The 26,412-nt window shown below is 34.4% G+C and overlaps 2 protein-coding genes across 5 annotated transcripts in view; one reads left to right on the top strand and one right to left on the bottom strand.

Moving 5' to 3' along the window:
• The window catches only part of LOC128991569 (protein kinase C, brain isozyme-like), a 188,791-nt gene extending 181,921 nt beyond the window's left edge, over positions 1-6,870 (bottom strand). For all 3 annotated transcript variants that reach the window (XM_054414584.1, XM_054414575.1, XM_054414591.1), the window contains exon 1: positions 6,680-6,870. In XM_054414584.1, the coding sequence (XP_054270559.1) occupies positions 6,680-6,870 (191 nt within the window). The remainder of the gene's footprint in view (positions 1-6,679) is intronic.
• Positions 135-24,237, top strand: LOC128991583 (chromobox protein homolog 1-like). 2 transcript variants are annotated; one of them, XM_054414601.1, is made up of 3 exons: positions 135-245; positions 20,813-21,296; positions 23,428-24,237. In XM_054414601.1, the coding sequence occupies exons 1-3, from the start codon at positions 165-167 to the stop codon at positions 23,553-23,555; spliced, it is 693 nt and encodes a 230-aa protein (XP_054270576.1). In that variant the 5' UTR covers positions 135-164; the 3' UTR covers positions 23,556-24,237. The 2 variants fall into 2 exon arrangements, with proteins under 2 accessions (XP_054270576.1, XP_054270585.1); XM_054414610.1 differs by lacking the exon at positions 135-245 and adding an exon at positions 8,423-8,557.
• Positions 24,238-26,412: the final 2,175 nt, after the last annotated feature.

Raw genomic sequence — 26,412 nt, forward strand, 5'->3', positions numbered from 1 at the left:
CATTATGGCAAAACTAATACTGAAATAAAAATGTTGCATTATGCACATGTGGTTAAGTCACATGTTAGTGATTAAAGTATCAACAATAGAGTTTTGTTTGTAAACATCTTGCCTCAAAAAATTCGTTACTAGATGGAAATATACTCAACAAAAAATCTGAAATCATGAAAAGAGGACGACCACCAAATAAAAGTTTGAAAAAGTTGGGGAATTTCTTTAAAAGGCACAAAGCTGATGAAGACCAGGTAAGTTAAAAAAATATATACATTTATTAATTTAATTGCATAGGCCTACATTAAATTCGTGCGGTATGTCATATGAGTGGTTTTTACCACGATTACTAGAAAAATAAAATTATGTGTTGTGGATTGCCAGGTTAAATATTCCATCATACAAAATTGAAATTCCACTTGAAGTTAAATAATTAAGTCCGAAATTAGTTGTAAATAAGAGTTTCCTTTCCTTTATATTGCTTTTAAAATCGAATTCAACTATTCCGAGCCATGGCTCGGTCCCCCGGTACTAACTATTAAACATACCATATCGGAATTGATCAATAGGTTCTTGCTCAAGAGAGTATTAAGCAATAAATATCAGCTGAAAGGAACCAGATCCAAGACAAGAAGGATCGAAGACATTGAAGAATGGATGGTTAATATGGATCAGAACAATAGAAGAATGTGGGAAGCTGTGCGGAGAGATTTGTAATGTGAGTGGATTGAAAGTCGATTGGTGTATTGGCATTCTGTGTTAAGTTCAATATGCACAAGTGTAGTTTTTAGCTATAAACACTATTAAACGCATTATATACAGTGTGTTGGTCTGTTTCATATATTTAACAAGGGTACAGTTATACTGTATAAGATACAATGATGTATAACTATTCTTGATTATAACTACGATAGTTATGTTTTATTTGTGATTTAGCTACATTAACACATATGGTCGTTAGATAGCTCGGTAACTTAAAATACAGCATTTTTTGAAAGATCGTTTCCTTAGTCGGAAAGTTCATGAAGTTCATTCGAAGAGGTAGGAGTATTAACCTGTAAAAAGGAATTTCTTTATCAATTAATACTCCCTCAATAATCATCATATTTAGTTTGTTTTAACGGCATCCTTAAATTGTGTAAGTATTTGGCAAATATCGTACATATTATCTAATTTTTATTTATTTTTTTAACATGCAAACCATTGGTTTATCATGTGACATCAGATTTGCTGGAAATTTAATGGGAAGGTTCAATGCTACAGATGAGTTTAATCCAAATGAACTCTTAACACCCTCTTTTACCTCCCCCAACCCTTCTTTTTCATCCTCCTCCAAAATAACACAATATCATTTTATTTGCGATTAAATTATTTCGTATGTTGACGTGCCTCATGAGAACTAGTTTTCTTTGTTTACATTTAATTTTAAGACCCACGTAAAAATTATTAGTTTTTTGGTCATACAAGACTAAGTTTTTTGCTGTTGTGAGTTTTTCTTGGTGTTTCTACGGAGTTGGCAAGTGGTATTAATGCTAAAGAGGACACAGAAAGATTCCATGTTTAATCAACGCTCATGCAAATATATACACTGCTTTCAACATACAAGTTTATTTAACTACTGTTAAGAGGATTTATTACAGTAATGCTATTCAAAAGTACACAATGTGTTTTTTTAATAAATGGGTCCATAAAAACTGAGAGAATTAGGCAAGGTTGGATTTAGTGAGAACTCCATCCCTTACAAAGATCTATCAACGCACTATCAAATATTGGAGTCTTTTGAGGACTTTTCAGTACGCTACAGCTGTTAGGTTATGTTTAGCTACTAAATTTTATTCGTACTATATTTTTCATGCGTTTTAAAAAAGGTAAACTGTATAAATATCTCGTTATTTGTCATTATCATAAACTAACCTAAGCTAACCATCGCATTGTACTGCCGTTCTCTTCTTGAAAAGACCCTAAATACCGAAAAGTAATATTCCAGTTAAATTTTAAATCAGCACATTTGGAACGTGGAAATAGGACGAATCCGATTTCACAGATCGTGTAGGCAGTGTAGTCAAGCTTGAACATGTTGCTGGTGTAGACCATATACAGGAGGCAGTGGTTCCCTTCTACGCATGCGTATTACACCATACGGCCGCCGGCAACCGCGTGGGCTTATAGGTTATCTAGCACTAGGTAATTTTAACATTATGGTGAATGTACGTATTGGGTTTTTGCTCAAATTGAATGAGATCTTATCGAGGATTAGTGAGATAAGTTATTAACGAGAATTTTAGGAATCTGTTCAAAAATAACTCCTTTTATCTGTTGCTCGAGCATAATCCTAACCTCAAAACTACGTCAAAGATTCCCACATATAATCCTAGGTTACATTACTTGCCTTGTAATGTACATGCTACAGATTAGGCCTGACAATCGTTTCAGCGGTTTTTGAAGTATATAGAGACCTCCCAAATTACTATTGCAATTCTAATAGTATTGTTATTTTTGTATTAGCCCAGTTTCAAGTATTTGAATAAGATTAATGACTGTACCTTTTTTTTGTTGCCTTCGTTTTTAACTACATCTTGCCAGCTGTTATGCTATGAAAATAGAAGACGCTCTAAAGACAATCTGACGAAATGTGGGCCGACATAAAGTAGACACAAAACCTTCAGTCCAAGAACGAAGGCAACAAAAACAAGGGAATTTATAGCGATTAAGGTTTGCGAAACATCAAAGATAGCTAAAAATTGGCGACAGCTGATCCATATACTGTAGGACTACTTCCTATAATAATGTGTTGGTTTACTTCATTATCCAATAGAATCCAAATAGTCAATTATTTTAACTGTACACTAGTCAAAGTTATTAATATATCATAGGTTTAATCTAAGTATTGGTACCGTAATGAAGTATTCTAGTCACATAACCTGTAACATTTCGCTGTCAGTAGAACGGTAAACAATACATCCGTCTTATCTGGTTGATTGTTACCACCTGCAGTACACAATTGGTTGTGCATTGTTACCAACATTACAACACAGTCAGTGATAACCGTTATTGAGTCGTTGATTATCAATCACTACGACAAAATGTTTTTATACTTTTTTGACATTTGGAAAAGCATTTTAGTTTGTTTCTAGGTAGAAATTATTTCAACTAGGTAAATTCTAGAGATAGCTTTATCACAAATGCGCGATTGAAAACTGTCCTATGTTAATTTAAGGTTAACAACCCAATATTGAACTAAATAGCTTTTCACACTGCCATTACCTTAGCCAACAATGCAACATATGTCAACCACAGTACTTGCTCATTTACAGCTGTTTCAATAACTATTACATAATTCATTCACGTATGCTTCTTCACAATTCTACATACTGTGCCAGAATTGATTTTATACTACAAAGAATGGTATGGTATGAAGTCAATGATATCATAAACCAAGTAAAGGTTATAAAGAATTCAAAATTTCGTAGGATAAACCAATACAAATTTTGTACATTACCGTACTTAAATGCTTTTGCGTAATGTATTCATTGTCAAAATTATATCTCTCTGTCCTACCACTACACCAAACTACTAAACTTAATTTAGCTGAAATTTTGCACAAAGGTAATCTGCGAACTCCATTCAATTGTGCGTATTTCCCGTTGGATACGTCATACGTTGTCTCAACCTAGCTTGAAATAGTTCTGAGACTGGGCTTAGGAAATAACCATTAATTCATCTCCGTCAACAAAATGATTATTGCATTTAATTATAGAATTTGCATAGTTTAAGATCATCGAATGTACCCAATTCGATTTTTTACCTACTAAGTTTATTTAATTTTAGAAGATCCGATAATTAAAAAAACTGTGCTATAGTCAGATGCAATACTATAACCCTATAGGCTACACTTTAAATCATTATATCAATGCACTATCTGTTTTCAAGAACATTTTAAACCCAGATGTTTCTATCGTATCGCGTCACAAATCGGCGGTAAAACTTTGAATTTAAAATATTGAGATATTTAATATTTGAGATTGTGCACAGCTATGCCGGTCAATATTAGACCAGCAAGGGAATACAACTTAACATATAAATTGGTGAAAGTTAGTCAAGAGTGTTGCGTCGGATCTGATCTATAATTGCAATTAAACTTCAACGATATATTAGACATACTTCCTTGTAGATTTATCATAGTTACAATCGGCTGAAGGCAATGTTGAGCTACATGTCCGGCTTATCTAGAAAGTGTTAAATTGCTATTTATTTCTTGTTATACAATTGATTTTTGTTGCAATACTATTTAAATAAAAATTACCCTAGCACACTGAGTGGATTTCAAATTGACTGATTGGATTATAACTTAATTTTCCTTAGCGATATCAGATGTATTCCCTATTACTTAATACTAGGTTTATGAGTGCTTAGGTTTGCTGCTACATGAAAGGTAGTAAAGTACGTATTTTAGTTAAATGGTTATAGCATGTGATGAAACAGGTAAATTTGCCAAATTTGATCAGAATGGATCCATAAGCAAGAAAATTACGACAGTTTACTTCCCCTCCATAGGAATTACATTTTGAATTTATGGTTTTGTGGAGTTTTTCGTCTATAAATCTCGTGGAATAATGGTATAAAGCTTACAATTATAAACTTCAATATGCTCAATTATTTGTTATCTTTATCTCTACAAAATAGCTTTAAATGAAATTGCATTATTTTAGGATAGAAAACGGGTAAACATAATTTTGACCTCATAAAATTATATTTTTCATAGTCGAATCATGTTGGTTCACGAACTCGTTTCGTTAAGGTTTTCACGTTTGTAACAAATTTCATCAAATTCGAGTGGTTTTTCTCGAGTTATCAAAGTCGACGGACACATAAATATAACGAAATGGGTGGTGTTTTTGCCTCTGGGAACATAAAAACAAAAAAGTAAATTGGTCCCAGGTCCAGCTCTTATCATGAAACCTATGGTAATAGGTATTTAATAAAAACCAAAAATTCACTATAAGATCCAATAAGAACTTAAGAAACCTCTGGTTGTGTAACCAAGTGTAAATCGGGAGTTGCAAAAAGCATCAAAAATAATTTTAAACGTTTTGACGTCCCCAGAGGCCAAAAATACTATCCATTCAACCCACTTTCATTCGAATTAATTCTCAAACAATTACAATCAGCTGTGTCCTCTGGGTTAGGTATACAAATGTTTTTTATATAGAGACAAATATTGTGTTAACGTGTTTTTGACCCCCAAAACCTAATATTTTGCAAGTTTTCTCCAAACCACAACAAACTAATAATTTAGTATATTAAAGCGTTTTTGGACGTCTAATATAGTTAAGGAGTAAAGTCCAAAAAGCCTACATTTAAGATATCCATGTTATTCTTGTGGAGAATAATAATAAACTGTTGTAGGAATTTGCTTGTTTCTAGATGTATTTTGATAAAATTTTGGCAAACTTATTTATTAAGTACCAAGCAATTAACAATTAAAAACACACACATCTTTCCTGTAGCAGCAAAAGTAAAGCAGGCTATCTAAATAGGTACCTACTCATTACAACGATGATATTAAAATAGGAAATAAATCTGACGATTTCAAGGGAATATTTTAGTGGAAATCCAACCTGGTGAATGGGAATTTGCTTAGTCTTATAGGTTTGCTGCGGCAGGGGGATTAATGTAGTAGGCCTACTAATTAATTTTGGAATGTTGAAGACCAGCTGTTCAGGGTTCAGGTGCACCATTTTGCCCACTTTTATTGTACGGTTTTCATTATTGTCATTTCATTCTCGAGCAAATGATCCGATTTTGATGAAATTTGGTACAAACCGTACAAACGTTTAAACCTAAGTTTATTCGAACGAGTTCGAGAACCAGCATGATCGGACTATGGGAAAGGGGGTTTATGGGGGGTTTTATGTGGTAAAAATTGGGTTTTCCCATTTTTGACTCTAAAATCATAAAATGTTACCATTTGTTTCCAGACCAATTTGTAGAGCTTAAAAAAAGAAATAATTTTGTATATTGAAGCGTTGTTGTATTCCTAACGGTTACGGAGGTAATTAAAAAAACTATAAATTTAAAATTCCCATGTTACTCTTAAGGGAAATTTGAATCAAATTTGGCAATTTTGTTTATTTCATACTAAGCTATCATCATTTCAATCAAAAACGCACCCCTCCCTGTAGCAACAAACCTAGGCCTAGGTAGGTATACTCATTAAAATTAATGTTGTTTAAAAAGGAAATTTTTTAGGGAATATTTTAGTAGAAATCCAGCCAGGTAAATGGAAATTCGCTTAGTCTGCAGGTTTGCTGTGGCGGGGGTATTCTCTTATTGCCTACCCCAACTTCCCCTATTTAAATAGCCTACCTAAAAACCTAATTGCTTTTAATTGCACCTAAAAACTAATTATAATCCATTTTCACAGCGAAATTCATTAAGTACAGAATAATATATTTTATTTTTATGCTTTCTTATTTAAAAATTATATGCAATAATAATGAATTTGTTGTTTGTATTAGGCTAGCCTAATGAATTTATTTTTTACATTCTTAGGGTTATTTGCAATGATGTCACTGTAATTAAAATTAACAAGCCTATACACGGATATTGCAATGATTATGTTATATTCCAGGAAAATACATGAAACAACGTGTAACCTACTTCCAGATTACAACAATTATTGACTTACCATATAAAATCCTTGCAATGGCTGCAGAACGTCGGCTGCTTGAAAAAGCGAGGGATGAATTTGTGATCCTTAACATTATACACGTTTTTCTTTTTCAACGCGCCTTTCCGACCGCGTAGCCGCAAACCAAACTTGGTATTCAAGTCATTCGCGGGAGTATCATCATTTACGTTCGAGTCCTCGTCCGCCATGACTACGAGTAACACTAATAATGACAGCTAGCAGAAGAGCTGAATGTTGCGCCGACCAACGCCATTATGATATCCAATACAGCGTCGCCTCTGCACATAGAGTGTACTATATCAAATGTCATTTCAGGTGAAGTAATCGTATTTGGTTCAATAATAACAAATAATGATACACATTTTATATGATTTATTATTGCATATTGCTATTTAATCAAGTGATTTGGTTTGGTCATGTTAAGTTTATTCAAAGGTATAACCATGGATACATACAACATACTGTATTACTAGTGTTGGTTGTTGGTTAGTCCATGGCATAACGGGTTTTCACTCATTGTAGGGATTTCTCATTAGCTAATTGAAACATTGAAAGCATTATATGATATGATCATTGAAAGTAGAATAGTGGTATACCTTCGGTGGCCGTGGGTAGATTGAGCTTATAAACGTGCTAAAAAAACTTAGTATAACAATAACAATTAAGCTTATTGTTATATCTCTGGGCTTTTTAAGAGGTTGTTTATAATATATACACATAAAGAACATCTATATACAAAAAAAAATTTAATATCTTAATTTTTGACCCAGACTGCTGCATAAGTAACGCCATAGGCTGTCCAAAACATACTCCCTTGTGTTGGCTAGTCTATGGTTATACATAGTAGGCCTACAGTACATTGGTTTGTTTGTACCATACAGTCTGATTATCCTGTCTGGTTTCCTACTTCTAGGAATGTCCGTTTGCACGATAACTCGAGCAAAAATTATCAGATTTTGATTAAATTTGGTACAAACGTGTAAACCTAAATTCATTATTCGAACGAGTTCACATACCAGGATGATCGGACTATGGGAACGGGGGTTTATGGAGAGTTTTATGGGGTAAGATCATAAGGTTTTTCCCATTTTTGACCCTAAAAATACATAATTTCACAATTTCTTTCCAAACTAGTTTGTAGAGCTTAAAAAAATACCTAATGGTTACAGAGAAATTTCCAAAAAATTGTAAATTTAAGATTCCCATGTTATTCTTATGGAGAATAAGTCAACTGTTGTAGTTTGCTTGTTTGTGAACATATTTTGATCACATTTCGAAAGTATATCCATTTCTTACTAAATTACAGTAGGTGAGTATGTTTTATCTATGGTATTAATATTTTACAACATAACACTTTTTTACCCTCCTTGTTGCAGCAAACCTAAGTTCTCGTTAAACTAATTCTATTTAAATAGGGAATAAATGTGGTTATTTTTAAGGAGACATTTAAGTGTAAATCCAATCAAAGAAATGGAAATTTGCTAAGTATGCAGGTTTGCTGAGGTGGGGGTATTTTATCCATAAATTGAATATATGATGTTAAATATTTATCGTCATCGTTATAGGCTATATAAACGTACTTTATTGTTATTTACAACCGTATATTAAATCAACTCTGTCCACAAGAAGGCTACAAAATTAAATAAATATGTAATATAGTATTGAATTTCTTTTTAACCAAAGGCTGGTTCTATATTTTTTCAATTCTCATTTTAGTTTCGCGCGTCGCGTCCTTCCTCGCCGCTTACGCCGTTGTTTTGTTGTTGGCGGTTTGTAGAGATTCTCCATCGTCCGATCTTCCATCATTCCATTTCGCGACATTTTACCTTTCGAATTTACGTTGCTGATTAAACTGATCAACAGATTATAATCACGGTAAGAGACATGGGTAATTTCCTACATGTAAATTTAGGTTACTTATGCTTGTGTTGGTAGGCCTAAATCTCGAACGAGGATGTTGTGCTCCTGTTCCTGCATGATGATTTTTATTCTGACTTTTGTCTTAGCTACGTTTAATCATAAAATATGACATAAATTTTAGTTTCATGAACTACCAGAAGTGTTTGTACACTATAATGTTGGCCAACATAAATAATATGGAATAACTAGGTCTAAACCTAGGCCTATGTCAACAATTTCCCTATGCTTGGCCAGAACATAGGGAAGTAAGTAAGTTAGGGCCTAAAACTTTTCAATAGGTTTTACTTGGGTTAGTTAGGGCCTACGACATCCTTAGACCTATTCCCTCTTATTTTTTCACGGTTTAGTACAATTAATCGACCCACCATGGTTGTTAGGTGTTTAATTAACTGAAAAATCCTAAAAAGTGGCCTAAGATAGCCTAGGGGAGAGTGGAGTACATTTGAACATGGGGCACATTTGAACGGTTTAAATTTGCCGTAATTTTTATACTCGCAGGACATTGGACCAGCTGTAAATTGTAGCCCTCCAAAAGCACAACAGGTTGCATTCATCTCCCTCCATTCCTGATCAGTTCTTAGTTTGTTGTTGGGAAAAGAAGTTTTAGAGCGCCCCAAGAAAAGGCTAGATCTATAATACACAAATTTAACCCTTAGAGTGCCAGGCGAGAAATAAAAGTAACGCTCAAAAAATGCCGATGATTTTTCCCGAAGGTCGCGCTAAAAATGCCGAGCGCGATCTGGCGATTTTTAGGTTAAAATTTCGTAAAAATCGAATTTTCGATATTTCGACCAACGAAAATCGATGTACTATCGCATCTAGCAACTTTCGACTCAATGTTAATATATGGGTTAAAAGAATCCGAGTATTTATTCGGTTGTTATGACAGCTGTTCGATCATTACGAAACGTCCGGTCAGCCGGACGTTGGCACTTTTGGCTCGTTCTAAAAACGTCCGGTCAGCCGGACGTTGGCACTTTTGGCTCGTTTTAAAAACGTCCGGTTCCCCGGACGTTGGCACTCAAAGGGTTAATTTAGCCTATAGGCTAGTACAAATTAGTAACTTAGGCCTACTTATGATTTCATTCACCTAAGTTAAACTTTGTTCACAATATTTAGGCGGTTTTAGAAAAAGAAATATAACTTATCCCCTCCACTTGATCCTTATCTTTAACCCTTTCAGTGCTATGCGACGATATATCGTTGTTCATGTTTCATCTGATAAGAAGCGATATATTGTGCCGGCGGGACCTTCGATCATGTGAGTTTAAATAAATGGGCATAGCCTACCTGTTGACTCGGCTGTTTTTCAAAACAGCGATGGTTTCTTTCGATTCCTTGTACAATTGAGGCCCAATATAGGCTATCGTTCCTTAGCACTTTGAGATGAAAAATTTTATTTTTACCAATTTTCTTTCTTGCATGTAACTTGCATGGCCTATACTAGATTTTGCCTCGTGGCAAGCCTAGCATTTGTTTGAAAATCAAGCAAAAAAATTCTAGCATTAAAAAAGTAAAAAAAGCTCAACAGCTGATCAAGCAAAAACATTAAATACAAGAAAAAGTGGTGGGGGAACTTCCCCTCAAACAGCCTAAATATTGTGTTCGAAGTAGGCCGATAATAACTGTCCTATTATAATAAATGTCTAGGCTATTGTATGTAGTCTGAAACTATAGGCCTAATCTGTACTTACTTAATCTTTGAAAGGGGTCTATCCATATCAAGTGATCCAACAGGGGTTGCTTGACCATTTTTAAAATAAATAATATTTTTATCCTAGATACCTTTATCAATTCTGGGTTCAAAAGTGATTTTAAAAATTTTTTATCTATTTTGTTACTCCTACGGCGGCCGTTTTTGTTTTGCGGAACACGCAAATTTTTGCTCATGTAAGGGTTTGCGTAACTTGCACAACTCTGTAACCATGAACACTAGAGTGATGAAACAAAAAGCATTTTAATCTGGAAGAAACAGCCTAAATATTATGTTCTGTACATATTTATTGAAATGTGTATCAAAAACTGTTTTAAACCCATCTCAACATTTCATAAGAAAACGGAAAAATTTCAACTTTTGAAGGCGTATTACAGCTAGCGTCAGCTAAGCTGGCTCATGGTGGCCTGTGGGCCTGGCGCGGCACCATAGGCGGGGGGAGGGTGGAAACTAGCTTAAGACCGTTCTGAGAACATCGGACTGTCAGACGTGAGGTCCCGCGTTCCGACCGGGCAACTCTGCGAACATCTCGGCTGACTCACGGGGTTGACGTCCTAAACAAACTATGACTAATAGAGAGGGCGCTGTTATGACAAATCTTGCACGTTCCTAAGCACTGTGTCTACTCAGTAGTGAGTTTTGCTTGTGCAGTGTCACAGTGGATCGTGAAGTGGACTGTTTTCATAACGAAACGTGTGTGAGTTTTTTTGTCATGGCAGAATTTAAATTGAAAGTAGGGATTGGTGGTAAGGTTTTAAATAGTCAGAGTAGGGAAATCGTGGCAAATGTTTATACATTTATGAAAGAGGAGTGCAAGAGCGGCATTACAATACCACTACAGAAGGCGAGGGAGCGGACCGCAGCAGCAACCGGTGTATCTCAACGCTCTGTTACCCGGATAAACAGCGAACTAAACGCTTTAAAGGTGAGTGAGGATGATAATAAATCTTTTTTAACACCTCACAAAACAAAAAGGAAGAAAAAGCCGATTACTGGCCTAGACCATTTCGATGAATGTGTGGTTCGTAGGACTGTCTATGAATTTTACATAACAGAAAAAAGACTGCCGACGTCAAAACTGTTGCAGAATTCTCTTAAAGAAAAGTTGAACTTTCAGGGAAGTCAATCAAGTGTTCGGAGGATTTTGAAAAAATTAGGATTTTCCTGGAAAAGGACAGAATAATCGGAGGATTCTAATTGAAAAATCTGAGATTAGGGAAAAGAGAATAACTTATCTCCAGTCACTCAAGCGATTCAGGTCGGAAGGGAGACCCATCGTGTACATGGATGAAAGTTACGTATGTTCAGATCACGTATCTGGGAAAATGTGGTCGGATGGATCAAATAATGTTTTGCATACGCCCGTGTCCAAAGGAGAAAGACTGATAATAGTTCACGCTGGAGGGGAACAGGGGTTCGTCCCAAACGCTTTGGCCATGTGGAAGGCAGGCCAAAAATCCGGCGACTACCACGACAACATGAACAACAAAAATTACATGCAATGGGTCATAAATCAACTGATACCAAACTTAAATCCTAACTCTGTATTGGTTATTGACAATGCGAAGTACCACAACAAGCAAATTGATAAGGCCCCGACTTCCAATAGTAAAAAAGAAGAAATGACAAAGTGGCTTTCCGAGCACAACATTTCCTACGATCCAACAATGCTAAAACCTCAACTTTACAAACTCATTCTTCAACACAAACATCGATATGTCAAATATGTCCTGGATGACATCTTGGAAAGGGAAGGCCACAGTGTACTGCGTCTGCCCCCGTATCATCCTGATTTGAACCCAATCGAGATGATATGGGCAGATGTAAAAAACTATGTTGCATCACACAACACGACCTTCAAATTGTGCGATGTGAAAAAGCTTTGTGAAGAAAAGTTTTCTTCGATATCGCAACAGGATTGGGAATGTAAGTGTAGGCACGTTAAAAATGTGGAAAATGAATACGCCGCCAAAGAGCCAGCCATCGATGAAATAACGGAAAGTTTTATCATTAATGTAGACGACAGCACCAGCGACGACGAGGGAACGAGCGACTCCGATGAATTCAGCGATATGTCTGGGATTGAGGAGTTATGATGGACCAACTCCTGATGGACCCATGGGGTTTGTGGCAGTTTAGTTCTATTAAGTTATTTCTTGTAAGAACATTTATTTGAATAGTTTTTTAATGTATGATTTAAAAGCGCAACCTAAGCACCCATGCTCCCTAGTTACATTAACAACTGTTCATAAAAAGTGTTTAGAAAGTTTAGTTTATTAATTGTTAATGGATGCAGTGCATACAACCATACAACACATCTAGCATTTTGTATGCCGTCTACTGAAGCGCCTTCAAGAGAGCAGTGAGGGCAGTAGACGCAACCCGCATGACGGCAGACAATATTTTTAACCTAGGCTAGTACAGAATTTCTATCTATCGGTCACGCGCCAGCTTAGCTGACGCTAGCTGTACCATTGGAACGAATAAAATCTCAGACTTGATTTTTTTTTTTGTGTGTAGCAACTCAGTAGAACTGTTTGTATTTCAAATATCAACCATGAGACTTAATTCCTTTAAAAGTTATCATTTTTCAAAAACTGAAATTTTTTGAAAAATTCAAATTTTGAGTCTTAATATCTTTGTTGGGACAAAGTTTAAAAATCTGAAATTTTTACCAAAAACCCCTCTTATGATTGTTATACTGCTGTATGAATTTCATCTTTGAGATTTACTTTTAAGCTAAGTTACAGTATCATGAAAATCGCAAAAACCCCATAAGCTCGGCCAACGCGGCTAGTACTGTAGGTAGCTTAAAAATTAATTTATAGGTGTAGGTAATTATTTTATTTAATGTAAACTTACCTAACTTACTTTAAAGTAATGTATAGCCTTTTCTTGCAAATTTCTTGACATATGTGAAATTAAAAAAAACTGTTTATCAGATTATTTTCATTCAGGTTTACACCTTTTTTTCAATAGGCCTAAATATTTTGAACTCATTTATTAATTTATTGAACCACTTTCATTTTAATAAAGAATATTAGAAATTTCACATACAAAAGCTGTTTGAAAGACAAGTTCTTAAAGTATACAACTTTTTTTACATGTTAGTGTTTTTTTTTTCTACTTTGATCATGCTAATTGGGAAGTTTGGATGTTTCTTCATTCAGTTTGGGTTTGTCCTTCCAGTGGTTTTTGTCAGTTAAAAGAGATTTAATTTTCTCAAAACTTTGTTTATAGGCACCCAAGCTTGGTCTTGGTCTAATTTGTTTTAAAGGCGGTTGGTTGTTGGTCCTGCTGGATCTTTATTTTGATAACTGATGTCAATCACCTCTGCCACCCACCACTGTCATACACAAATGCAATAGAGTCTTTGGTATGAAGTGTAATTTTTACAGCTTTTGAGGTTGAATGAACTTAATATTCAGTTGCTAGTGAGGTTATGAAGCACCTAATACTGTCCGGTACAGGAATAAAACAATGGAAGCTTCTTGTTCCAGTAATCTTTAAACAGTTCTCAAATCGGTCCAGGAGTTAGTTGTTGTGGTGTTGAGTGATTTCTTCATCTGTTATAAAAATGAATTATTTTGTTAAGAAAAACTGTGTTTTGTGACTCATTTACGACTTCCTGTAGGTACTGGAGACTGTATCAGTTCCCACAGAATATGAGTTATTTTATTTCAAAATACCACAATAAACACTTTATTGATTTGTGTTGTACAGGTTATGGTACATTAAATCTAAATAGAAAATAAATTTTAAGACCTCAATATAAATAGAATTAAATAAGTTTTATTTAAGTTAAATGATGAATAAAACTTAAAATTTAGCAGGATTTTATTTATTTTTAGTACCGTAGCGGTACATATAGGCCTAATTTGTACTTTGGGTACAAAGTTTAAGTTAAAAATCTGTTTTGGATTTTTGAAATGTACATTAAGATAAGTTTACATTAAATAAAATAATTACCTACACCTATAAATTAATCTTAAAGCTACCTACAGTACTAGCAATGTTGGCCGAGCTTATGGGTTTTTTGTGATTTTCATGATACTGTAACTTAGCTTAAAAGTAAATCTCAAAGATGAAATTCATACAGCAGTATAACAACCATAAGAGGGGTTTTTGGTAAAAATTTCAGATTTTTAAACTTTGTCCCAACAAAGATATTGAGACTCAAAATTTGAATTTTTCGAAAAATTTCAGTTTTTGAAAAATGATAACTTTTAAAGGAATTAAGTCTCATGGTTGATATTTGAAATACAAACAGTTCTACTGAGTTGCTACACACAAAAAAAAAAAATCAAGTCTGAGATTTTATTCGTTCCAATGGTAATACGCCTTCAAAAGTTGAAATTTTTCCGTTTTCTTATGAAATGTTGAGATGGGTTTAAAACTGTTTTTGATACACATTTCAATAAATATGTACAGAACATAATATTTAGGCTGTTTCTTCCAGATTAAAATGCTTTTCGTTTCATCACTCTAGTGTTCATGGTTACCGAGTTGTGCATGTTAACGCAAACCCTTACATGAGCAAAAATGTGCGTGTTCCGCAAAACAAAAATGGCCGCCGTAGAAGTAACAAAAGAGATAAAAAAAAATTAAAATCACTTTTGAACCCAGAATTGATAGAGGTATCTAGGATAAAATTATTATTTATTTTAAAAATGGTCAAGCAACCTGAAATTATTTTATTTCTGGATCACTTGATATGGATTGACCCAAAGGTAAAAGGGTAGGTAGGCCTACTGTATTTTATTTTAATTTTTGTTTTCACGGCCATTAGAATGTACAATTTGCACACGGGTCTTCTCGTGTGTTTTAACTTGAACATCAAATTGTTTGCAAATTTTAATTGACAGATAAAAAGCAGTTTAAAATATGTAGGCCTACAATCTATTTGTAACTACGGGAGGTCTACTACAACCAACTTACTGCTTGAAAAGGCTCTCTCGGCAGTGAGAAAAGGATCGCAAACTGGATAGGCCTACTGTATATATTGATTTTGCTATTGACAAGCTTTTGACAAGATGGTCCACAATTCTCATCTCTAAACTTCAAGGGTATGGATTCCTTAAAGACCCATTCTCAGTTGAATTCAAGACTACCTGACTGATCGTCACATGGCTGTCAAGATTGGCTCTGTTGTGTCAAGACTTTGCGACGAAGACAACGCTTGGACACCATCCAGAGAAGATTTCTCCGTCTTTGTATTAGAAGTGGCTACTCCCATAGAGATGCTCCCGTGGGTTACGACCAGTGTTGGGGAAGCTACTTTTAAAATGTAGCTAGCTACAACTACTGCTACATTTCCAGAAAAGTAGCTTAGCTACAGCTGCAGCTACAGTTCCGAAAAAGTAGCTAGCTACAACTACAGCTACAATGAAATGTAGCTACAGCTACAGTTTTAGCTACTTTTCCAAAGACGTTACTTTTTATTCCACGCATATTAGGTAATTGTAAAGTTAATTGCAACTACATTTTTATTGAACAAACATTAAAAAAATGTCAATATTGTATCTAACATTACTCGGAAAACAAATTATTCCCAGATTGTATTTAATTTGTTGGCATTATAAACCTAACATTACAACAACAGAACCAAATAAGTGGGTGTCCAATCATATTTAGAACTTAATTTTAAATATTGCATTATTTTTAAGCATCTTATATGTAAATTTCATTAAGTTCAAAGGACATACAACCAAACTATATTTTAAAAGCCCATTTTATTTCTTTAATATAGATTCATTTATACATGTCTTATATCAACAATTAAGACCAATAAAACTGTAAAACAATGATTTAAAAATGCCTTTTTTACAGAGCCTAGCCTACTGAAATTGGAGTTTATTGCCTTTCTTTACTTTTAATGTTAAAAACGACATTGCTATAACTTTTAACCATAAGTGATAAGTTACTTGTTCTATGAATAACACTTTTCAATGTCAAGAAATCGTCCTCTTTTGTCATAACGCATAGGGCAAATTGTGCTTCAACCTAGTTGGTACAAAAAACAGTATTCAGCAACTTATCCTGAAATCGGCTTTTAATTTAAACATGTTGAAATTTTTAAAGTAAAAATAACATGTAGGCCTACTTGGCTATGTAACAAGTTGGTTGTAGTAGGCTTGTTCTTGCTAGGACTAAACAGATATATTCCTAATAATTAATCGAACTTGGAACTTGGTATTCAGAGAGTCGTAAACCTTAGCATAGCCTAGGAATAATCCTATACAAGAGCTATTACAGGAGCAAACTATGCTATTTTTTCAATGTAAGTTGCATGTTATAAGAAGATTGTTTCGTTACAATTATGATGTGTGTAGGCATATCTTAAATCTCATCAGGTAATTTCCTCTTTGTTAATTTAGTAAACCTTTGAAAAATCCTCGTAATCTAACCAAGGAAGGGCTTGTGATGATGAACCACAATCAACAGCTGAAGCAAAGGTTGATAGACCAGCTTTCTCATTATTTTAAGGTTTAGTGTTGGTTTCCATTAAAACTCAAGTTGTAACACTATCGATATGATAAAGAAACTAAATTGATTACTAATTTCCCTGTCAATCACTTGCAAGCATTCAATAGCTTCTCTTGTCACCGGTAACGTTTAAACGTCGTCTGTTTCTAGCGATTTTATTTTGTCTGACAGTAATCATAGAGTAGTAAATTAAGGAAATGAGAGCCAAAAATGTGGATAACACTCAATTAATGGCCTCCATGTCCACACAACGTTGTAATAGGGAATGAAACGGCTGCAACCTGCTGTATGAAGCCAAGAAAGTAGGCCTAATTTTTTTGAAAACCTCAGTTTGAAAGAGGTTGTTTCACGTAAGGTTGAGGTTATGATAAAAATCACTAGGTATCTCAAACAATGTTAATGTAGCTAGAAAAGTAGCTAAAATTCCGCTACAACTACTTTAAAAATGTAGCTAGCTACAACTAAAGCTACAAAATCTTAAAAGTAGCGTAGCTACAGCTAACGCTACAAAAAAAGTAGCGCGCTACTGTAGCGTCGCTACTTGTAGCGCGCTACTTCCCAACACTGGTTACGACTGTGCACAGATGCTGAGATTGCCTCCTTTAGAACTTTGGAGAGATGTTGCCGACCTGTGTCTCCTATACAAGATTATGAATGGCTTTCTCAGTTGTCCAGAAATCTGTCCGGAGATTGACATCAGGGATCCGGGCAGAACTCGATCCAGAGCATTTTTTGGCCGGCGTTTCAGATCAACATCCTATGACGCCAACAATCCACTAGCTAGGATTCTTTGCCTGTGAAACATGGTATCAAGTTTTGTGGACTTCTTCTTCTCAAACTAGCTCGAAGGAAGTTCCTCACTGTCCTTGGCGAGCAATAAATTATCAGTAGGCCTAGCATTTAATGGAACTTTTGTCAATGTATTTACTCACCATTTTTTTTTTTTTTTTTAGTCTCATGCTATTTGTTATTTGTTGGGTTTCATTATATTTACCAATTTTTACTATTTAAGTTAATTGTTATTTTTCTTTTGTTTTTAGTGAATTTCTCATATAGGGAATAAGCTATTACCGTAGTACTCATGGTAAGACCTGGACCCGGGACCGATTTAATTTTTCATTTTGAGGTCCCTAGAGAGACCAAAAACACTATCCGTTCAAATTCATATATATTTATATTCATGTGTGTCCGTTAGCGCGATAACTCGAACAAAAATTATTCCGATTTTGATTAAATTTGGTACAAACGTGTAAATCTACGTTTATTTGAACGAGTTCGCGATCCAGCATAATCGGACCATGGGAACAGGGGGGTTTTAATGGGGGGTTTTATGGTGTAAAAATGGTAAAAATTGATAACATTTGGCAAATTTATTTATTTCATCCTATACTATTGACGTATGGTCAAAAACCCCTTTTTACCTTCCCTGTAGCATCAAACCTAAGCACTCGTTAAATTAATGTTATTTAAATAGGGAATAAATATGTCTTATTTATGGAAATATCTATAATATTAAAACGAAACAGTGTTTTTTTATTTCACGATTCTGAATCAACCACTCAACGGATTTTCATGATTTTTGTGTTGAAAGAAAGATAATTTTGAGAACTAGGGAATGTCGAAGCCATAATTTTAGTTTAGGGTCCCAGTTTTGTAGTAATTGAGTTTTAATTTTTTTTAAGTCTAGCAGCCGACGCTAAGATTCTAAACTAGGCCTAACTTTTGGCATAAAATAATTTGCTTAACATAACAGCTGTAAACATTCAGCTTTTGTGTCACAAATTCAGCATTTGGATAAAAATGTAAAGACATACTTAGGGTTGACTTGTTTTGGTAAAAATGTAATCAGGCAAGTTGGAATTCGCTTAGTCTGCAGGTTTGCTGCGGCGGGGGTATTTATTGATTGTTACATTGTTAATTATTTGTTATAAGCTGGATAACTGTTTGTTGATTATCTGCCATTGGTATAAAATAAAATAAATGAAATGTGTAACAAAATGTTAATATTCTATTTCATGAACCCAAAAAAAGTAGGCCTAGGCCTACCTAATAGGCCTACATTAATTCAATCAGTAGACTAAGTTAACATAACTGGTAAAAGTTGAATATTTAGCATAGGCTACTTATCGTTTCACCAATAATGATCACTTAGAATTTTAATTTTTATTCGTAAAATTTTTTCATGCAGAATCCAAATATTTAATGATTTTTTGTTGGATATAGCGTTAAGTTCCCGAAACAAATCAAAGATTACAAATTTAAGTTTTATTGGGCTCTTTAGATGGTGGTTTCTTTAGAGCCCGAGTTCTAGTGTGTGACTAAGACCTGAAGGGGAGTAGGGAAGAAACGGTGGTTTACATGCAATTAAATCAAACAAGACCAACAAATTAGGCTAGCCTACATGCGACATGTAAAAAAACCACCATGAAAAAGTCACGAATCACATTTTAAAGACCTACCTTCCTCACATGCGATTAGTTTAATAAGATAAGTTTGCGATGATCAAACATTAAATTTAATTCTCTTTGCTGCATTCTAAACTCCCATTGCATTTACTGACTTGAAGAGCAAACTTCTTCTTTTCATCTCCTAACTTAAATCCTCTCATAAAGCCTCTCCTTACCTCTTGTTTTTGTCCAAACTGCTACACAGTATTAGGACGAATCAAATGTCCTTGGCATTTTTTTTATATTTAAAAAGTCGTTATGCATCAAGAAGTTTCGATGGTTATGTTTACTAATAATGCCTACAGTAGTATAAAATACCCCCGCCGCAGCAAACCTGACGACTAAGCGAATTTCCATTTGTCTGAATTGATTTTCAGTTAAATATATTTTAATAACATTAGGTTTAACGAGTACCTAGGTTTGCTGCTACAAGGAAACTAATAAAGTGTGTTTTTGAGTAAAATATTGATAGCTTAGTACAAAATAAATAAATTTGCCAAGTTTGATCAAAATATATCCACAAACAAGCAAACTACAACATTTGACAATATTTTCCATAAGAATAACATGGGAATTTTAAATTTACAATTTTTTAAATTTTCTCCGTTACTAATAATCGAACAAAAATACTTTTATATACTAAATTATTTGTTTTTTAAGCTCTTTAATAAGGTCTAAAGAGAAATCGGGAAATTTTGTGTTTTGAGGGTCAAAAGTGAGAAAAACCAATTTTTACCCCATAAAATCCCCCGTAAAGCCCCGTTCCCATGGTCCGATCGTGCTGGTTCGCGAACTCATTCAAGTTTATTCCGCTTTACACCTTTAAACCAAATTTCATCAAAATCGGACAAAAATTACTCAAGTTATCGCGTTCACGGACGTATATATATATATATGTCTATATATATATATATATATACATATATAAAAATTTGAACGAATGGTGTTTTTGGCCTCTGGGGACATCAAAATGAAAAAGTAAATCGGTCCCGGGTCTAGGTCTTACCGTGCCACCTACGGTAATAGCTACTTCCCTATAGGGAAATTCGCTAAAAGGATCCATAAATTAAAATAAACTTCTTTACGCCACACTACTATGTTTTAACAAACATCCCAAGCAAGGATTTAGTCCAGAAAACTGGTGTCAAATGGGGTTTCATTGTGTACTACTGTACTGTAATGAATTTTTACCGGACACCAACCAGCTGATAATATTTGACAATGAGTGGTAATAACAAAAACATAACCTCTCTTCTAGAGGTTATGAGTAGTGATTTTAGTTCTTTAGTTGGTGGGTATCTATCTATAAGGATTTTTTATTGTTAAGTTGGCTTAGAGTAGTATAGTGTAAAATATCGTAAGTCACTCGACCAACAAACCCCTATTTTCATGGCTAATAACGTAATATACTATTTCATTTTACAAATATTTGCCAGACTGAGGATATTTTGACTGTCAATCTGGGAAGGATGGGTGATATTTCTTCTAAAGATGTCCATTGCATATTGTAACTGAAATTTAATTAACATTCTTTATGGTGCTAATTATGAACTTTGTTTTCAGATGCCGAAATCAAAGGCCTCTGCATCTCCCGACCACAACTCCTCTGGAGCAGAGGAAGAAGAGGAGTACTCGGTAGAAAAGGTATTGGACAAGAGGATTGTTAAGGGGAAGGTTGAGTATTTCCTGAAATGGAAAGGTTACCCAGACAGTGAAAACACATGGGAACCACATGAGAACCTGGATTGCCCAGACCTTATTAAAGAATTCGAGGACAACTTAAAGAAGAAGAAGGAAGAGAAGCCTTCGGTTTCCGGTCCAGCAAAGAAGAAAGCTAGACCATCCACGTCCTCCACTCCATCAAACAAGGAAAACAAAAGGGAAAGGAAAGATGATAAGGGTGAAGACGCGCCCAAACCCTCAAAACAAAAAAAGGTGGACACTGAGTCTGAAGCGCCAAAGGGATTTGATAAGAAGCTAGACCCAGAGAAGATCATAGGAGCAACTGATTCGAGTGGAGAGCTCATGTTTTTGATGAAATGGAAAGGTAGTACATTCTTTAAACATTTAAGATTAGCTAGCAAAATATACAGGAGGTTCAAAAAAGATTAGGTGTACATAATTTACGTAGTGATTCCTTGGGTCTATTAAAGAGAAAATCAAGAATAAAAACTTTAACAAAAATCGTATTGTTAATTAGATAGGCTACCACCATATTGAATTTTTATATAAAAACTAAAGAACTAGAATTTGACATTCTCTTTTAGGAAAAGAAGGGCTTATGGATTTTTTTTTTCCTTTTTCGGGTAACTTGATTTTGTTAGTAAAGATGAGAGACGGCAGAAGGCCTAGCCTATTGAGTTTGCAATAATTTACGTGGTCTTTGCTGTTTCTTGTGTGTGAAAAGCGGTAAAGGATTTTTTTCAATGATTATTTATTTAAGTTATCATCGATAAAAAAATAAATAATCATTGAAAAAAATCCTTTACCGACTTTCACACACAAGAAACAGCAAAGACCACGTAAATTATTGCAAACTTAATAGGCCTTAAATCTGATTTTTTCAGATTTAATGTGATTTTCTATAGGCTATAGTTAAATATTAATTTTGGATTATTTGAAAACGATACCACCCTTGCACCACGTGTGTATCGACGTGTGCTGGGTGTGCACCACAAGTGTATTTCATGACCAATGACTGGGTTCTATTAACATTCTTTAACAAACCTAGAAACTCTAGAGTCTAGACTGTCCCTGGGATTTTTTTAAAAGGTTTGTTTGTTTTTCTATATGCCACGACCTATTCAACAACACCTTAGACTTAGTGAACGGATGCGAAGCAGATTCAAAACTATTATCACAAAATTCATGTTGGCCTATTAAATATACAAATTTGTATCTTATAGTTCCTACCTTACTTGATTAAACTTGGTATGTATGTTAAGTTAGAAGAGACCTATCTTAAAAAAGAGTTACCTTGATCCAATTAAAAATTTCAAAAATGGCTGATTTTATGAAAAAATGTCAGGATAACTTATATTTAGCTGTTAAAATTTCCTATCAAACGTCACCAAGCTCAAAAAGATTGATTAAGAAATAACTGAAATATTCACAATGTTTAGTTGTAAAATGGGGTAAAATAAGGCCAAGCTAGAATCAGGTTTGTCTCTCTTTTATTGTAGAAATAAAAATCCTGATATTACAGTTATGTTTAATTCAATCTTTTTGAACTTGCTGTCGTTTGGTGGGAAATGATAAATGCTAAATAAAAGAAGCCTTGAAAATCTTTTTTCAATATTTGTGCTATTTTGTAGTTATACCGTATTTAAGTTTTTAAAATGAAACTGACTGTCATTTTAAATTTTATCAAATTAGGCCTAACTTTTTTTTTAAATGGGTCTCTTCTACCTTAACATAGGCTACTATTTAAATTTCATAAAGATCGGTTGGAACAATCTAAAGATAAAAATTATGTAAAACATACAAAATGGTGGATATTTGGTTAATAAAGTGATTTTGTAAAAGGTTCTATTCATAATTTTCTCTTTATTTTGACCTAAGGAATCACTACGTACACGAAGTCCCCATCTATTTTGAACACCCTGTATAGGGCTATTATTATGAAATAAGTTAGTGAGCAAACCTAATTGTGTAGCTTAGCCTTTTCTTAAAAAACCTAAATATGCTACTTATTTGTTGTTGGGCCTACTTATTGTTGTTTGGGGTCCACTGTACCAGAATGTACAGTACATTGCCACACATATTTTTGGTAATAGGCCTTCTTCATTTTGTGTCATAAGTTAGGCTATATAAATTGTGTAGACATAAATTATGAAAACGTTAAAAGTATGACTAGGTGTCATTTGCATTACCCCCTTTAATTCGGAGAATTGACTTAGGCTGTGTGTTTCAATTTTAACGAAACAAAAAAGATATGTTTTAATCATTAGCCTGTTTAACTGACCTTGGTTTACTCATCATCAGCCGCTGCCGACATATCACATCATCATCATCGGTGACGAACTATATGAGTGTCTAATTGTCAATTGTGAAACTATTTTCTTATTTGGCCGGACTTACATTGAAATGACTGAGGAATCAGATCGGGTAAGTATCGACTATTGCCAAGTGTTAACAGATTTTTTTCAGTTTATAATACTTGTATTTCTTCGTTTCAGGGACAGATGAGGCTGATCTTGTGCCCGCCAAACAGGCTAACCTAAAGTGTCCGCAGATTGTGATACAGTTCTACGAGGAACGGCTCACTTGGCACACATCTCCCTCAGACGAAAACAAGGACTCATAAGTGTTCTTTTATGTACCATACGTTTTTAAATCCTTAACTACTACTAGAGCTATCGTTAATTTTCCTAGTATACACAATTTGAAAGCAGTACCAGTGTATATTACTGCAAGAAACTATTTGTTTACAGTATTTTGTATTGTGTGTGTGACTCAAGTTCTTCATAAACAGCTCTGAGAAATTGTTCAGTAAACGGATTTCAAATTTTGTATTTATTCATATATGTTATACTATAAGAATGTTTTTATGTGAAACAAGTTCTTCAAAAACAGCACAGAGAAATTGTTTAATAAACGGATTTCAAATTTTGTATTTAATCATATATGAGATACTATAAGAATGTTTTTTTTTATGTAGGTTAATGTAATTTTAGAATCTTTTGTGTTTTGTTGCGGTCTGGAACCTGATAATTCTAAAATAAACAGCATTATTTTAAAGGTGGGTATTTTATTTAACTGTTGTTAATCCTTCCTATGGGTGGTGTTAAAATATAGACATAAACCAAAACTAAATTTCCAATACAGAGGTAATATTTTAACATGTTTTAGTCCATCTTTATTAGTCTGATCTATCGAGTAAACAAACTAGTTGGTAACAACTATTGAATTTCCGATACTGAAATAATCAGAGACTTGTAACCATTGACTAACATGCCTTTTAAAAATACACTCAATAAATCATTTAATACCGTACTTAGAATTATTGTCCCAGGTGTAAAAAATTATAGTAATATCTTGGCGTGATAAATCAGATTTGGCGTAAATAATATGTTTTAAGGGAAACTGGAAAAATAAAATGGATTCATTATGATATTTTTATGCTTTTAGTTTACAACTACTTGATGGTATTTACAGTTACTATTTTATAAGTCCTTCCGCCACATTCTAGGTAGCTATACTCCTGCTGAACCTTTTTACACATTACGTCTCTTAGCTGGATTTAGAGCCCCACACACACTACGGCTAGACCAGGTCATTCTCATTAAAATGAAATCATGCAAGTTTTCACCTTGGCAGGGTTGATTTACCAAATAGGTACGGTAGGCACATGCTTAGGGCGTGAGGTAGTTGGCTTTTTTCGGGGGGGGGGGGGCGCCAAAATATTGGTAAACGAAAATAATTTTGTGGTTGGATTTGCATGTGATCGAGGTAAACCTATGATAATCCCTTGCGGCCATATAGGGTTTCCTGGTTGGTGGACTCCCTGGTTGTATAATATATTGCAAAGGGCGCTATTATTAGTTGTACCTTGGGCGCTGGCATGGTCATAAACATGCCTGCACCTTTGAAACTCTCCCATTTATCTGGAGGCTTTGCTTTGGTTGTAGTTAGTGGGCCTAACTTTAAATATGTTAATAGACTGATACATAGTTGGGAAAACAAAAACTAAGGACACAGAAAAGTTGCTCTTGAGGTGTTGTATGTGTCATGCACTAGATAAAATAACTATTGGCAGAGGCCTTGAAGAACATGGCAATCTGGGGCCCGTGCTTTCCAGGGAATCCACACAGCCGTATCTCAAGTATTAAGAGAGGCCCGACCACTATTGAATTTCCCTTTGGGCCCCACAATCTCTAGGGCCGCCACAGACTATTGGATACTGAAGTAGACATCCCATCAATGTGGACCAACTGTCACCATTTTTTATTAAAATAGTACATAGTTACAGAATGCGCTAGTGTCAACAATTCTATTTTATATAGTAGGCTACGTTTTGTTACTGACAAAGTTGATGGGTCATAACAGTAAGTTGCTATAGCTCTCAGTAAGTCATAAGTTTGGCTTGGTAAAAAAAGTCTATTCAACATAAATTAGATCAGCACAATCTGTCAGTAGCTCACATCAGATGATTTTGATTTTAAATCACTGGCGACAACTTAAACATGGGATAGAATAGTTGTATCAATAGTCAAAGAATAAAATGGTTATGCCTTAATTCTTTAGTTATGTTATTTGAACAAGCCAGCTACGATGATGGCATTTTGATGGTCTTACTTAAAAACCAAGGCTGTTAACATTATCATTGGATACTGTTAGTAAAATTATTCTCATCCTACTTGTCCTACCTTTAATGTGCAGCGACCAAGGGAAATTCCTGTACCCACACAGCATCTAGGCCTTGAAGCTGAATTCCATTTACACCTTAGGTTCTCCTTCCATACCTCTCCGCCAAAATTAAGTTAAGATAAATTTCTGAAATGTTAATGTTAGCATATTTTGAGTAGGCAAATCTTTCCACATTTATTTTTTAAATAGAAAATGAAACATGACATTTTTATGGAAGTTCTCATAGTCCGCAGTTTTTATGTGGCTGCGGTATTATAGATTTGTGTTCGTACAACAGACTTATCTTGATAGGGAAAGTCCTGGTCACAACCACTTAATGCTATTGATGAAACTTGTAACGTTTTCTGTCTCTGGCAAATTTTTTTATTGGTTTTTGTTGGACAGAAAAGGTTATTTTCAATGATTTACTCAGTAGTTAAACAATCAAAATATAAATTTTAAAGTGGAAACACAGCAAAAATATTTAAAAACTTAGACCCTAACACTGCAATACTATATATGAGTGGCGCGATTTTCTAGTCTTGTTGGTGACTAAGGTCAACATTTAGACACAGCTGTTAATTAATAGCCCATACAGCTAATGGAAACTAAGGGACCTACAGTTAATAGCGGAATCCGAACCACATTTTTGCCTTGGTATCAAGGGCGGTCCCAGGGGACCCCCAAAATATTTTATATATAGATAAACTATTATACCAGGGAAACTTTAATAATTTTTATTGCAAATCGTTCTACCAAATTGAATTCATTGTAGTCTTTACACTTGTGGTGAACGAATGGACTAATTACAAACT

This window comes from Macrosteles quadrilineatus, unplaced genomic scaffold (assembly GCF_028750875.1).
Source record: "Macrosteles quadrilineatus isolate MER2022 unplaced genomic scaffold, UCM_ALF_1.0 Scaffold_1__1_contigs__length_201487025, whole genome shotgun sequence".
Classification (NCBI taxonomy): domain Eukaryota; kingdom Metazoa; phylum Arthropoda; class Insecta; order Hemiptera; family Cicadellidae; genus Macrosteles; species Macrosteles quadrilineatus.